Here is a 13,071-nt window from a genome sequence, read left to right as displayed (position 1 = left end):
ATTATACAATCAAGTATTTAAGGGCACATGCTGGGGAGCCTTAGACACTGTCTCCCCTTGGTGACTTTTTCCCTACACTTGAGCCGCTTGTCATCTGACTCCTGTACCTGTCTTCCGGCCACCAAAGCTCCTCCTGTTCATATCACCAAATACCTAAGTACACGTCCAAGAAGTGTTTTTAGGCTTGACCTTAACCCTTGAATGCTGAAGGTGGTGTGTGCATCTTCCAACTTGGGACAGGCTCACATTCTGGGGTGAAACAGATGTGAGGTTCCCCGGCTGCTCCTCAGACCCCTCTCCAGATGTTTCATCTTTTGCTTTTAGTCTTGGTGTCCTCCAAGTCCTCGGTCTTCCTTCTTGTCTCCACCCTTCTCCCACCCCAGTGACTTCAACTGCCCTGCTCTGTAGGAGTCTGGTGAGGGTCAGCTTTCTGGTTCCAGAGCCAGATTCTGTGCAAAACCCCAGCAGAATCCTCCACTCTGTCCAGGGAGCTATGGTGCTTCCCTGATGTCCAAAAGAGCCAGAGCAGAGGCGTGGAAACCTGCCTGTGTGGCCTCCTCTCCAGCAAGCTGGAGAGTGCAAGTGCCTCCTAGGAAGTTGAGAAAGTAGCTTACCTGGAGCCAGGGCCTTTGAGAAGGTAAATTCCTTTCCCCTAAAAGCCCCCAGGGGGTTGAAACATCCCCAGCTTTTTCTGGCCTGGCCTACTCAGTAGTCACTATCAGTGGGGGACTCCAACTTGTCTGTCTTCTTCAATCCTCTCACATAATCTCACCTGAATTTTTCAAACCAGTTTAATTCACAGGTCCACCGAGGGGTCTCTAGTTTCTTCCCTAGTTCCTTTCCAGTATATACCTGGGCTAAGGCTCATACACCCCAACACCCCTTGGAAAGACTATGAATGAATGGACAGCCAGGGACATCTCAAACTCCAGCCATAGCCACGTCAAGGCCTCTCTGATTTTAGTTACTGTGATGCCAGGGAAAGGCACAGGGGTGTCAGGGCCATGGCATGTTGGAGAACAGCAAGGCTGGGTTTTGCTGGGGTGCACAGTAAGGGGTGGAATTGTGCTGGGAGCCAGTGCTTGGTGGACAAGCCAAGCCCACACCCTGAAAGGCCTCGCTCTTGAAGAGGTGTCCAAGCCTCCGCCACTCCCTAGTGAACTTCGAGTCAGGAGCGGCTCTAAGATCATTATGGGGTGCTGCCTCGTTACCTGCCTCAGAGCATTCTTAATTGTACCAATTCATACATTGGCAGCTATGTGACTCTGTACCCTCCTCTGTAAGCCTCAACTTCCTAATTTGCAAATTTAAAGAGGAAAGAAAGCAGCCCTCAGGGTTGTGTAAAGCTGAGGTGAGGTAAGGCAGGTAAAGCGCTTGACATGATGCCTGGCTCAGCATCCTTGGGAACACCCTCTGCCAACTGCCCACACTCAAAGGACAGGCTCTCCCATCTGAAAGGAGACAAGGGTGGAGGGTGGGGCACTGAGGTTCTCACCAACCAAAGGCCTAGCTCTGGTTCTATCTGAAGGAAACCAGATGTGCCAAAGAGTTGTGAACAAAATCTGAAAGTTCAACCTCATGGAGTTTCCAGCAAAGAGCAGGCCAGAGAAGAGGCAGTGAGCTCATCTAGGATATTTGGACCCAGATCTAGAAATAATATACTTGTCTCCCGATATCCATATCCCCCCACCTTTGTCCATCTGCCTTTCACCTGAATTTACCCGCTCTGCACTTTGCTATCTATCCCCCCACCCCTTTTAAAAGATGGGGTCTCTGTCACCCAGGCTGGAGTGTGGTGGCATGATCACTGTCGCTGTGACCTCCTGGACTTAAGCAATCCTCCCACCTAGGCCTCCTGAGAAGCTCGGACTATAGGGGCATGCCCCCTGCCTAGCTTTATCTTGTAGAGAGGGCACCTCACTGCACTATCCATGCTGCTTGCTGCCTTAATGTGCATTTACAGTCTGCCTTTTGTGGCCACAGAACTACAGAAACACACGCTGCAGAACAGCACCAATCACCTCCTTCTTGCAAACCCACAGCCCACTTCCTGTGCCCACCTGATCCCTTGAGACCAGCACTGGTCCTCCCCAACCCTGCCCTTTATGTTGCCACTACTCCCCCAATCCCTAGAAAACCCCTTTCCCTGAAAGACAAGGGAACATTCACATATCTCCTGCTGTGACACCCACACCAGTGGGAAACTGCCCATCTGGACCAGAAAATGATTAATAAATACAAAATTTGATTTCTAAGATCTTTTCTGTCACTTTTTAAGTGACAAATGCAGGCCACAAATGTGTATATCCGACTGCACAGGAAAAGAAAATATTAAAATTATATGTGTGTATTCTATAAAAAGTGAAAGGCCAGGCACAGTGACTAATGCCTGTAATCCTAGCACTTTGGGAAGCCAAGGCAGGTGGTGAGGTCAGAAGTTCGAGTCCAGCCTGGCCTACATGGTGAAACTCCCTCTACTAAAAAAAAAAAATATATAAATTAGCCGGATGTGATGTGGGCACCTGTAATGTCAGCTACTTGAAAAGCTGACAGGAGAATCTCTTAAATTCAGAAGGTAGAGGTTGCAGTGAGCTGAGATAGTGCCATTGCACTCCAGACTGGGCAACAGAGTGAGACTCCATTTAAAAAAAAAAAAATGATGGGCCCTTTTTTTCCCTAATTTCAAATTTCTTAAGTGGTCATGATGACTTTTATAAGTTAAATAGGTTAATGCTAACACCTAGAAGTGTCTGTCACCAGTGCCCTGAGGTGGATGGGAATCACACACTTGGAAAATGGGCATGTTGTTTACTCTACAGCCACGTGACTGTGGACCTCCAGACCCTGAGGGGAATCCGAGGCTGACACGTTTGAGGCAGCTGGAAGGGACATGTGTGTACCCATTGCTTTACCTCAATGGGGAATCTGTCCCTTGAGAAAGACCTGCCAAACTTGAACTGTGACCTAAGTCACAGTCAAACGAAACCTACATTTTCACATAAATCTTTACTGAATTACAAAAATTAGTGACTGGTGTGAAAAAGACACTTCTTTTGTTGCAAATAATAGGTTGAGGAATGGAAAAAGAATTGGCATGAATTTTAACAAAGTAAACATTTTACAAATGATTTCCAAATATTTATAAAAGTTCACAACTGTTTGATTTTCAAAGGCCTAGTTAATATGAAAAGATGTCATTAAGTAAAACTAAAAAGAGAACAGTGTTTGTCTCCCTGAGATTCCTACTCAGGATATGACCCAGACAACCAGGCACATTGCTCTTAACTGTACACCATCTACTCAGGAGGCTGAAGCACGAGGATTGCTTGAACCCTTGCAGAATTAATAAAGTTCTGATTCAGGAGTTTGAGGCTACAGTGAGCCATGATCTCGCCATTGAACTCCAGCCTGGGCGACAGAGTGAAACCATCGCTTAAAACCTAAGGAAATCCACTTAAGAAAGCAAAATGTAATTGTAAGGTGGTACCTCCCTTGCAATTCCAAGGGCCTCTCCTGCCTATTGGGAAGATTATGGGATCATCTTTCCCTTCTGCTTGGTTGACAGCTGAGGACAACTTGGCTTTTCTGTCTTGGCCCAATGCTTGATCTTGACATACAACATCGACTGCACATCCATAAGTCTAAAGCACAGAAGCACAGACTGCAACCAGCCAACACAGACCTCCTTCAAGGTTCAGGGCCACTAGCAGGGCATCAGTTCTTCAGAGCCCTTCCCAGAGCACAAGGTGCACATGTGAACCAGCAGCCGCCAGGGCCCTGCAGGGAAGCAACCCAGGCTGAGGAGGTCCAGGAGCCTCCAGGAAGCCAGAGAGCTACAAAAGCAGATGCTTACAAACACGCAGCCAAGGACACATGTTAAGAAATTAAACTCAGTAGTTGATGGATGAGTCACCTGTCATTTTAGAGGGACGGTAATCCCTCGCCCCTTGGGAAAGAGATGACTTTCTAGAATCGTGATTATTTTTCATGTACATTAAAAAAAAAATCCAGGAAAAAAGTCTGGGCATTTATATTTTTGGAAAGTACCACAGGCAATTCTGGCACTTCCCAAGACCCAAGGACCACTAAATGGATTTGGCTTCTCTTTCATGGAATGCCTCTAATTAAACCAAGCTAACTGTTTAAATATGAGGAATCGAATCTTGACCAAGTGTGAGTACTGCTTTATCAATGGGCTCTAATTAATTATCTCATCTGGAGCACCAAGGCTATTTCCCTCCTCTTTATAGCCCAGCAGTTTTCAAAGTGCATACTCCCTCTTATCTGAGGATGACCCAAGATCTCTGAGCCCAAGATAGGTTTGTGCTGAACAGTGCTTTACAGAATGCTCTGCACATCGTATAGCGTTTGCTTATGAGAAGTTTCCATTCACTCCGGGCAATATACCAATGCTCCAAACACAAAACACAACCCAAGACTCCCTGAGGAAGCAACGTGGGTGTAGCCCCTCCATCCTCTCCAAACGAGAATGGCACGGAGTTATAAACAAACATTATTAAATTTTATTAACAAAACTTTGTACATTTTAATACATGTGGAATTTTACATCTAGGTAAAATAACAACACATTCAAAATTTACCATTTATACAAATTGTTACAGAATAACAACCAGTGGGTTAAATAAGTAAAATAAACCACACTGATTTTTAAAATTATCTACAAAAGATTTGACTTTAAAATTCCCCTGAACATATAAAAATAAATTAATTTTACTTTTCAATTAAATCTACCAATTAGAAATGTTACAAATCAAAATATCAATGTTATCTTATGAATTTTTCACAATACAAAACAGATTCACAAAACTTTATTTACAGAAATGAGGTAAGAACTGTGCAATGTTTAACCAAGAGACATATTGCAGAATTAACATGTTCTTCCAGCTAAGTACACAGTGGAGGTCTAATTACAGCTGGGTCTTTTCCACTAATAACTCACACACCGAAGAACAGTTTGGTGATTACACCCCCAGTGGTGGATTACTCTGTCACATCAAAAGTGTGGCTCCCCAAAGTGGAAGGGCTGTCACACAGATTTCACCTGTTTCAGGAACTCGTGGTGACCTTTTGTTTTAATGGTCAGTAATGGGGAGTGGTTTAAATAAATCTCTATTCTTAGCATATCCACTCCTTTTCTTGTGACTCATTAGTGGACAAATACCCAGGTAATGGTTTTGCCTGAGCTATCTACAGTGGCACAGAAAATTTTGAATCAAGGCGGAAGCATGGGAAGGCTGCAGGTGTGACGTGATGATTTCTGCTGCTTGGAGGACGGACTGTCCGAGCCTACTGTCCAGAGCCCTTGCAGCACAATGGAGGCACTTGATCAAGGGCAAACCCCACCAGCACTTTTCAGAGTGGCCCCTTTCTGAAAGAATTACTTTGCTTTGAATTGATCTGGTTCCCCCAGCAGCCTTAGAGATCACTTAACTCAAGGTTTCTTTAAAATATGAGCAGGTCTTAACACTAAGGAAAAAGCAATTCTCAAAACTACCTTTAGCAGATGCAGACATTACCATCCTAACTTGACTCACGAAAGTGGCCAAATCCCATTAGAAAGGAAATTTTAACAAAGATTGCCCAGTCCCAGATGATGAGCTGTATATTTGTAATATTGAATCAATGAAACTCCAGAAGGGATTAGACAGTTCCTTGAAATTTGACTCAGAGCAAGCATACTGCAACCCAAACAAAAGAGGGTATTTCAACTTATACAATAAAATCAAGTAGTCTGTCAATGGAACAAGTCTTTAGTTTTGCTATTCATATCTCCAATTTATAACAAAACTAGTTGTGCACCAACTATATTAAATTCTTGAGTCGATAAACATTGCATGTAAATTATGTCACTGAAAAAACTTATTAAATTTTCTTTCCATGTTCAAAAAATTGGGGTAAGGGGTAGGGGTATGGGAATTCCATTTCAGTGCAACAAAGCAACAAGAAAACTAATCAAAGCCTGCCAAGAATGTCCTTGTGCCAATTAATCCTTTGCTGTGCATTGAGTCTCTTGTTGCATTTCTTCATAGCTGTAGTAAAAGGACTGCAAAGGCAGCCAGATGAAGTGCTAGAACAGCAGGATAATTTCTAGATGTTTCTCAGGTGTCAACTTTTCTCTTGAGCTACAGGCCCAGTTTTATCACTAAGTCTCTGCAGTTAAACAAAAGAGCAGACATGTTAGCTACATCAGCTTTTGGTAATATCCTCCCAATTTCAAATGGTAACTGGGTAACTGACTGCGATAAAATGTGGTACAGAAGTTACTCTCCTTTTTTCTTGCAAGTTGGCATGGCTACTTGCAATATAGTATGTAGACATGAATTTGCTAGTAAATGCTCTAAAAACATTAGATTCAACAGTATAAAAAGACCAAAGAGGTAGGCCCATCTGAGGGACAGAAATTCTAAAGAATGAATGCACAATTCATCTTCCAAAATCAACTTGTCCACAGAAGCAGTAACATGGTACTGTAGAGAATGAATTTTTTATGGGCTAAGAAAGTCATGGGCTGTAACTCCACATTTGCTATTTGTCCTTGGGCTTAAAACTCTTTGCATTTCCTTTCATTAATCTATTTAAAAAAAGAGAGAGACGGGTTACAGCCTATTAAAGACTGAAATCACAGATGTCACTGTATCTAACAATGACACCTGGCACATAGCAGGGTACTCAGCAAACAGCACCTCCCAGCCCCATGCTCCTCTATTAGCTCATTAAACTGCTGTGATTTTCCATTAAATACATTTCATACTGTATAATTTAGGAAAAGTTTATAATTAGTGCATTTTTTAACACAAGAAAAAAAACTTAAAATGGGGTGAGGGAGGCAATAGTACCAAAAACTTCTACAGAATCACTGAAAATTGCCCATGGCAGCAAGAAGTAACGCAGTGTGTGATGACAGTAAGTTGGCAAAACAGGAGGGCAAACAAAACACTGAGTTCATGAAAAACAATCCTCTACTTTGAATAATTCTCGTTATTAAGTACAAACTAAAGTTTCTGAAGACTAAAAGCACAGTAAACAAAACTTTCAAAGTAACGGGAAAGAGCAAACAGTGCAACTCTGAACACTCATGTGCCAAGTCTCCCACCTCAGTCTCTCCCTTCTTCCTTTTCCTGATGTCCAGTCTCCATTCTACATCCCCATAGCCTCCTCTAACAGGGTTCTGCCCTGAACTGGAATTTAGGGGAAACATTTATACTCCAGTAAAGTAGACCTAATTGAAGGGGAGAATTAATAGAAAGAAACAGCCTTAATATGGGTTCTACCATATGTGTAGTATACTGTTCCTGCATCCATTTTTAATTTAACTTTCACATTGAAAGAGTAAGATGCCACCACTTATATGAGATTAATAACTTAAAATTTGTATTCCATTACAAATGTGATTGTGATTTACTTTCTCTAAAACAATAATTTGGTAGAATAATTGGATTGCTTGCCCTAAAATGTATAGACTAATCTTCTAATATACTTAATGTGTAAAAATAACTTTGGGGTAAAACAAATATTTCCAAGTTATATAGACTGGTTCTATAACTAAACAAAATTTCTCATAAAGCACGAAACTATTGACTTGATTGGACTGTCTCATATGACTTGCTAACTAAAATAGGTTGTCATCTTGAAAACTGCTGAATTATAAAACAGCCTTCAAACTTAAATGTGCAAGTTCAAACTGACATACTTAGGGGTTGTATAAATTGGCTTAGGTCCTCTGCCTTTAATATCCACCTGCTAAAAACAACTGTTTTAAGAAGAAACAATCAGGGGAATAATAAAACTAGGCTGGAAAATGATCATCCTAATTAATCGATACAGTTGTTATTGCAGTAGATGTAAGAAGGAAAACATACTTACTGCTACTTTCTGACTTCCATTATCTCCATGCATGGTGAGAAATGGGTTGGTGGTGGCTGTGTGAAGTGGGGGTGCCTGTGTACCTGCAAGAAGGTTGTTTATGGGTATTTGTGTTGGTCCAGGGATCTGCAGCTGCTGAAGTTCAGGTTGGTGGTGCTGCTGCTGCTGGTGGTGGTGTTGCATTAACTGATACAAAAAGGCTTGATGTTGTTCCTTAGGCAAAAACGTGAGAGAAAGTGAGTTTCCAATCACAGAATTCAGCAGTCAGATGAGCCTGCCTTATCTGTTTTCTTTCCTTTAATATTAGGTATTTGCTAAGAAAAAACAAGTATCTCATCTAGAAAAATATGCTGCACTAGATAATAACCACCTACTATAAAATGTCCATATCTTCAGTGAACAGCTTTTTTTTTTTTTTTTTTTTTGAGAGGGAGTTTTGCTCTTGTTACCCAGGCTGGAGTGCAATGGCGCCATCTCGGCTCACTGCAACCTCCGCCTCCTGGGTTCAAGCAATTCTCCTGCCTCAGCCTCCCAAGTAGCTGGGACTACAGGTGTGTGCCACCATGCCCAGCTAATTTTTTTGTATTTTTAGTAGAGACGGGGTTTCACCATGTTGACCAGGATGGTCTCGATCTCTTGACCTCGTGATCCACCCGCCTCGGCCTCCCAAAGTGCTGGGATTACAGGGGTGAGCCATCACGCCCGGCCAAACAGCTTATTTTTAAAACAGGACACACAATATAGGAGACCTCTATTAGGTTATCCGTGATAAATCGAGGAGTGCAGCAGCTTAGAGAAATTAAGGTGGATGCTTGAAAGTATTATGTGTGGTCATACCCTTTCCATAGTTTCCCTTCCTGCCTGTCATTAGGGTGCTTTTTTGATGCAGTTTCACACCACCCTTTACAGCAAGCATACACTCCCTGCAGCATATATTTATAGATTTCTTAAGTGTTTACTAGGTGTCAGGCACTGCTTCTGGTGCTTGAAACACATTGAGCAGGGAAAGACAAAGAAATGAAAATGTTAGAATGTGATGACTGCTATGCATCAAGGGAAACAACTGTGTATGAGAAAGTCTGGAGGGGGTAGGGTGGAGTTGGTCAGGTTGTAATTTTAAGCAGATTAGTCAAGGGAGTTTTCATTGCAAAGTTAACATCTGGGCAAAGATCTGGAGGAGATGAGGGAATTAGCTGGGTGAATATGGGGGCGGGTACGGATTTCCATACAGTGCCAAGGGCCTCCAGAGGGGCAAGTCCAGCAGGTTCCAGTAGCGGTAAGGACCCAGGGAGAGAGGAGGGAGCCAGGAACTGAGAAGAACACAGAGCTCACAGTGAGAAGGCATGGGCACCTTGGCTTGTACTCGCAGTAAAATGAGAAGCCAGTAGGTTTTGAGCACAAGGTTTTCAGAAGTGGCACAATCTGATTTCAGGAGGCAGTCAGTGTGGCGTGTCAAGAGTTCGAATGGAGCTGCCATCAGCTGAGGTGAGGAAAAAGATGGGTGGGGCAGGATTGTACAGGAAGATCAGCTGTTCGGTTTTGGACATGTTATGCTTGAAATGTCTTTTAAGATATGCCAGTGGAGCTACTGAGTGAATGCTGGATTACAGGAGCTTGAAGCTCCAGAGAGAGGTCTGGCTAGAGATGTAAATATCAGCACAGAGATGCTATTTACAGACAGTGATGGGAGAAGACCACTGAATTCCACCTTGGGCACTCTCAAGAGGCTGAAGTGGAGGACCCAGGAAAGGATGCTAAAAATGAATGACCAACTGGGTAGGAAAACACCGAGATAATGTAGTATCCTGGAAGCTGAGGGGAGCAAGTGTTTCAAGGAGGTGGAAAAGTGATCAACTCTGTCAAATGCTGTTGCCAGGTCATGTAAGATGAAGAATGAAAACTGCCCACTGGATTTGGCACCACGCAGGTCATCTGGGGGAACCGGGGTCAAGCAAGAGTGTGAGGTGGACGCTGTGCAGGGGCTTCCAACAAATTCTCACCTACATCAAGTTTGATGCCTGCAAATGAACAAACTTCACCCCACAACACTGGCAGATGAAGGAAAAGGTACAGTTTAAACCCCTTTAGTCCTCATGGTCTCCAACCAATAATCTGTGCTGAAAATTCCTTAATGAACCATGTTATAGAAATGAGACATCTACATGTGCTATTATTAGAGTGAAATCTTGATTAACAGGAAGACCCCCAAATAAATGGAGTTTTAGTACTCAAGATGAGGCAAGAGATAAGAAAAACAAGATTCCATCTTAATGTCAGCATTTAAGAATTTATATATTCTTATATGCAGTGTGCCTTTAACACCACTATAAAATGATCCAGAATCAAAAGTATTTCCAATATGTTTTTTACTAGAGCAAAAAAGTACATAAATATATTTAGAGGCCAGGCGCGGTGGCTCAAGCCTATAATTCCAGCACTTTGGGAGGCCGAGGTGGGCAGATCACCTGAGGTCGGGAGTTCGAGACCAGCCTGACCAACATGGAGAAACCCCATCTTTAAAAAATATATATATGTTTAGAAAGAAATTACAAAGGCTGACGTCCTATGTTAATTGAGCAATGCCTTCTCCAAGCAGCCCAAGTGCACGTAGAGTGCTAGGGAAATGGGTCTGGAGAAAGCTCCATGACTCTGGCCAGGGGCCAGGACTGCCCTCACCTGAGCCACAACCCCACTTGGGTCTTGGTCCATTCTTTCTCCCCTTCTCCAAGTTCACTATTTCCCATCTCCCTCATCTAACAATTAACCCCCTTCTCCCTCTGCTGATCAGTTTACTTCTAATTAAGAAAATGAGAAGCATTGAAAGTGGGATTGCTTCAGCCCTCAACATAAAACCCACCTCAGTTGCTCTGCCTGCCCTGCTGGTACAGTGAAACGCTGTTCTCATCTCCTCATCTGCTAGCACCTTTCTTCTCTCCTATACCAGAAGTGCCCCATCAACATACACACATGCTCTCACATTCAAAATGGTGAGTCAAGACTACCCCATGTACCTACCACATCTGTCTCCTCCTTTCCCTTTCTCTGCTTTCCAAAGTGATGTCTTGGGGTGCTCATATGCTATCTTCACTACCTCTCCTTCTCATTTTCTTTTAAACCATTTAGTGAGGTTTTTACTTTTATCACACCAAAACTATAAAAAGCCTCTATACAGCCTTTAAGAGACAGGGTCCTGGCCAGGCACGGTGGCTCACACCTGTAATGCCAGCACTTTGGGAGGCCAAGGCAGGCAATCAAGAGGTCAGGAGATTGAAATCATCCTGGCCAACATAGTGAAACCCCATCTCTACTTAAAAAAAAAAACACACAAAAATTAGCTGGGAGTGGTGGCACATGCCTGTAATCCCAGCTACTCGGGAGGCTGAGGCAGGAGAATTGCTCTGACAACAGAGCAAGACTCTGTCAAAAAAAAAAAAAGAAGGTCCCTGTCGCACAACCGGGAGTGCAGTGGCATGATTATGGCTACCTACAGCCTCAACCTCCTGGGCTCCAGTAATCCTCCCACCTCACCCTCCCAATTAACTGGAACCACAGGCATACAATGCCACACCTGGTTGGTCCCTTCTTTTTTATCTACCACAGAAGCATTTTACATAGTTGACTCCTCCCTTTTCTGGAAACATTTCTCACTGGCTCCTAAGATGCCATTCTCTTATTGTTACTCACTGGCCACTGTTTCTCAATATCCTGCGCAGGCTTACTCTCCTTTTCTAGGGTGTCCAGGACTCAGTCTTCATGCTCTAGGAGTCCACATGGAATCTTTTGGCTCTCAGCATCTGTGCAGCACTAACCCCAGATCTCCTCTAACTGCACCCTTACCTGGGACTCCAGATAACTATTATGCAACTGTCTCATCTCCATTTCACTTGTGCATCTAAAGGGATTTTCAACCTTTAGTGTGTCTATGACACCTATTTTTCTCTCCAAAAACTGGTTGGGTTCTGTTCTTCCACATCTCAGTAAAAAAAGTCACTAACCATTCAGAATTCTTTCTCTTCTATGTCCTGCAAACAAGTCTTGTTGGTTTTATCTTGAAAACATATTGGCTGGGCAAAGTGGCTCACACCTGTAATCCCAGCACTTTGGGAGGCTGAGGGCAGATCACTTGAGGTCAGGAGTTCAAGACCAGCCTGGGCAACATGGTTAAAGCCTGTCTCTACAAAAAGATACAAAATTAGCCAGGCATGGTGGCACAGGCCTACGGTTCCATCTAATCGGGAGGTTGAGGCAGGCAAATCGCTAGAATCCAGGAGAAGGAGGTTGCAGTGTGCCCAGATTGCGCCGCTGCATTCCAGCCTGGGCAACCAAGTAAAAGTCTATCTCAAAAATACACACACACGCTCACACTCACACTCCCAGGCAATTTTCAACACATGGCTCATACTATTTTAACACTTAAGTCTCCTGCCTGGGCCGCTCCCTCCCTGTTTTCTACTTTTTCCTCTGTCTTTACTCCCCCACCCCCAACAACACACACAAAGTATTCTCTATATAGCAGCAAAACTAATCCTTTAAAATGTAAATTGCTGATTCACTATTTTGTCAAAACCCTCCAATTCTTAATTCTTAAAATAATCCTGAAAAAAAAAATGGAGAATGAAATGAGATTAACAAAACTGAGATCATTATTAGCACTGGGTGAGAAAATGAGGAGTACATAGGTCTTCAGGGTGCTCTGCGCTCTACTACTTTTGGTACACTTGAAATTTTCCATAATAGATTTTTTTTTAATCGCCAGTGGCTTTCCATCATACTTAAGATGGAACCCAAATTTCTTGCCACAACCAAGAAAGGGTGTACGTGATCATCTAGGACCACCCCTTGGCTCTGACCTCTCCTACCCTCTGTGACAACCCTGCTGCTGCCCTTCTACCTCCAATGTGCTTTCTCTCCATGCTCCCTCAAGTCGCAGACACCCTCCCTGAGCTCTCACATTGGTCAATGCTCAAAAGTCACCCCTTGCAGAGGCGGGGCCATTCTATCTAAAATGGTCCTTGGCTCCCCATGCTCTTCCCCACTTATTCCATCCACTTCCTTTTTCTTCTCAGCATTTATCACAACCAAAAAGCTTGCATTGTGTCCACCTCCTGTATCAAAATGAAGCTCTGGGAAAACGCACACCACGTCACTCAGCACTGTCTTACCAGAGCCTACCTATGATAGCACCAT

At 43.4% G+C, this 13,071-nt stretch overlaps 1 protein-coding gene across 50 annotated transcripts in view; it reads right to left on the bottom strand.

The window, feature by feature from the left end:
• Positions 1-4,500: 4,500 nt before the first annotated feature.
• Positions 4,501-13,071, bottom strand: part of MLLT10 (MLLT10 histone lysine methyltransferase DOT1L cofactor) — a 245,921-nt gene continuing 237,350 nt past the window's right edge. For 32 of the 50 annotated variants that reach the window (XM_035306915.3, XM_035306910.3, XM_017974090.4 and 29 more), the window contains 2 exons: positions 7,885-8,097; positions 4,501-6,171 (listed from right to left, as the gene is read on the bottom strand). In XM_035306915.3, the coding sequence (XP_035162806.1) occupies positions 6,127-6,171; positions 7,885-8,097 (258 nt within the window). In that variant the 3' untranslated portion in view covers positions 4,501-6,126. Of the gene's footprint in view, positions 6,172-7,114; positions 7,241-7,884; positions 8,098-11,879; positions 12,059-13,071 lie in introns of those variants that run through there. The other 18 variants (XR_013519574.1, XR_013519576.1, XR_013519577.1 and 15 more) reach the window with 4 other exon arrangements.

This window comes from Callithrix jacchus, chromosome 7, assembly GCF_049354715.1.
Source record: "Callithrix jacchus isolate 240 chromosome 7, calJac240_pri, whole genome shotgun sequence".
NCBI classification, from domain to species: domain Eukaryota; kingdom Metazoa; phylum Chordata; class Mammalia; order Primates; family Cebidae; genus Callithrix; species Callithrix jacchus.
The sequence above is the reverse complement of the archived record's forward strand: the minus strand, read 5'-3'. Positions and strand labels throughout refer to the sequence as shown.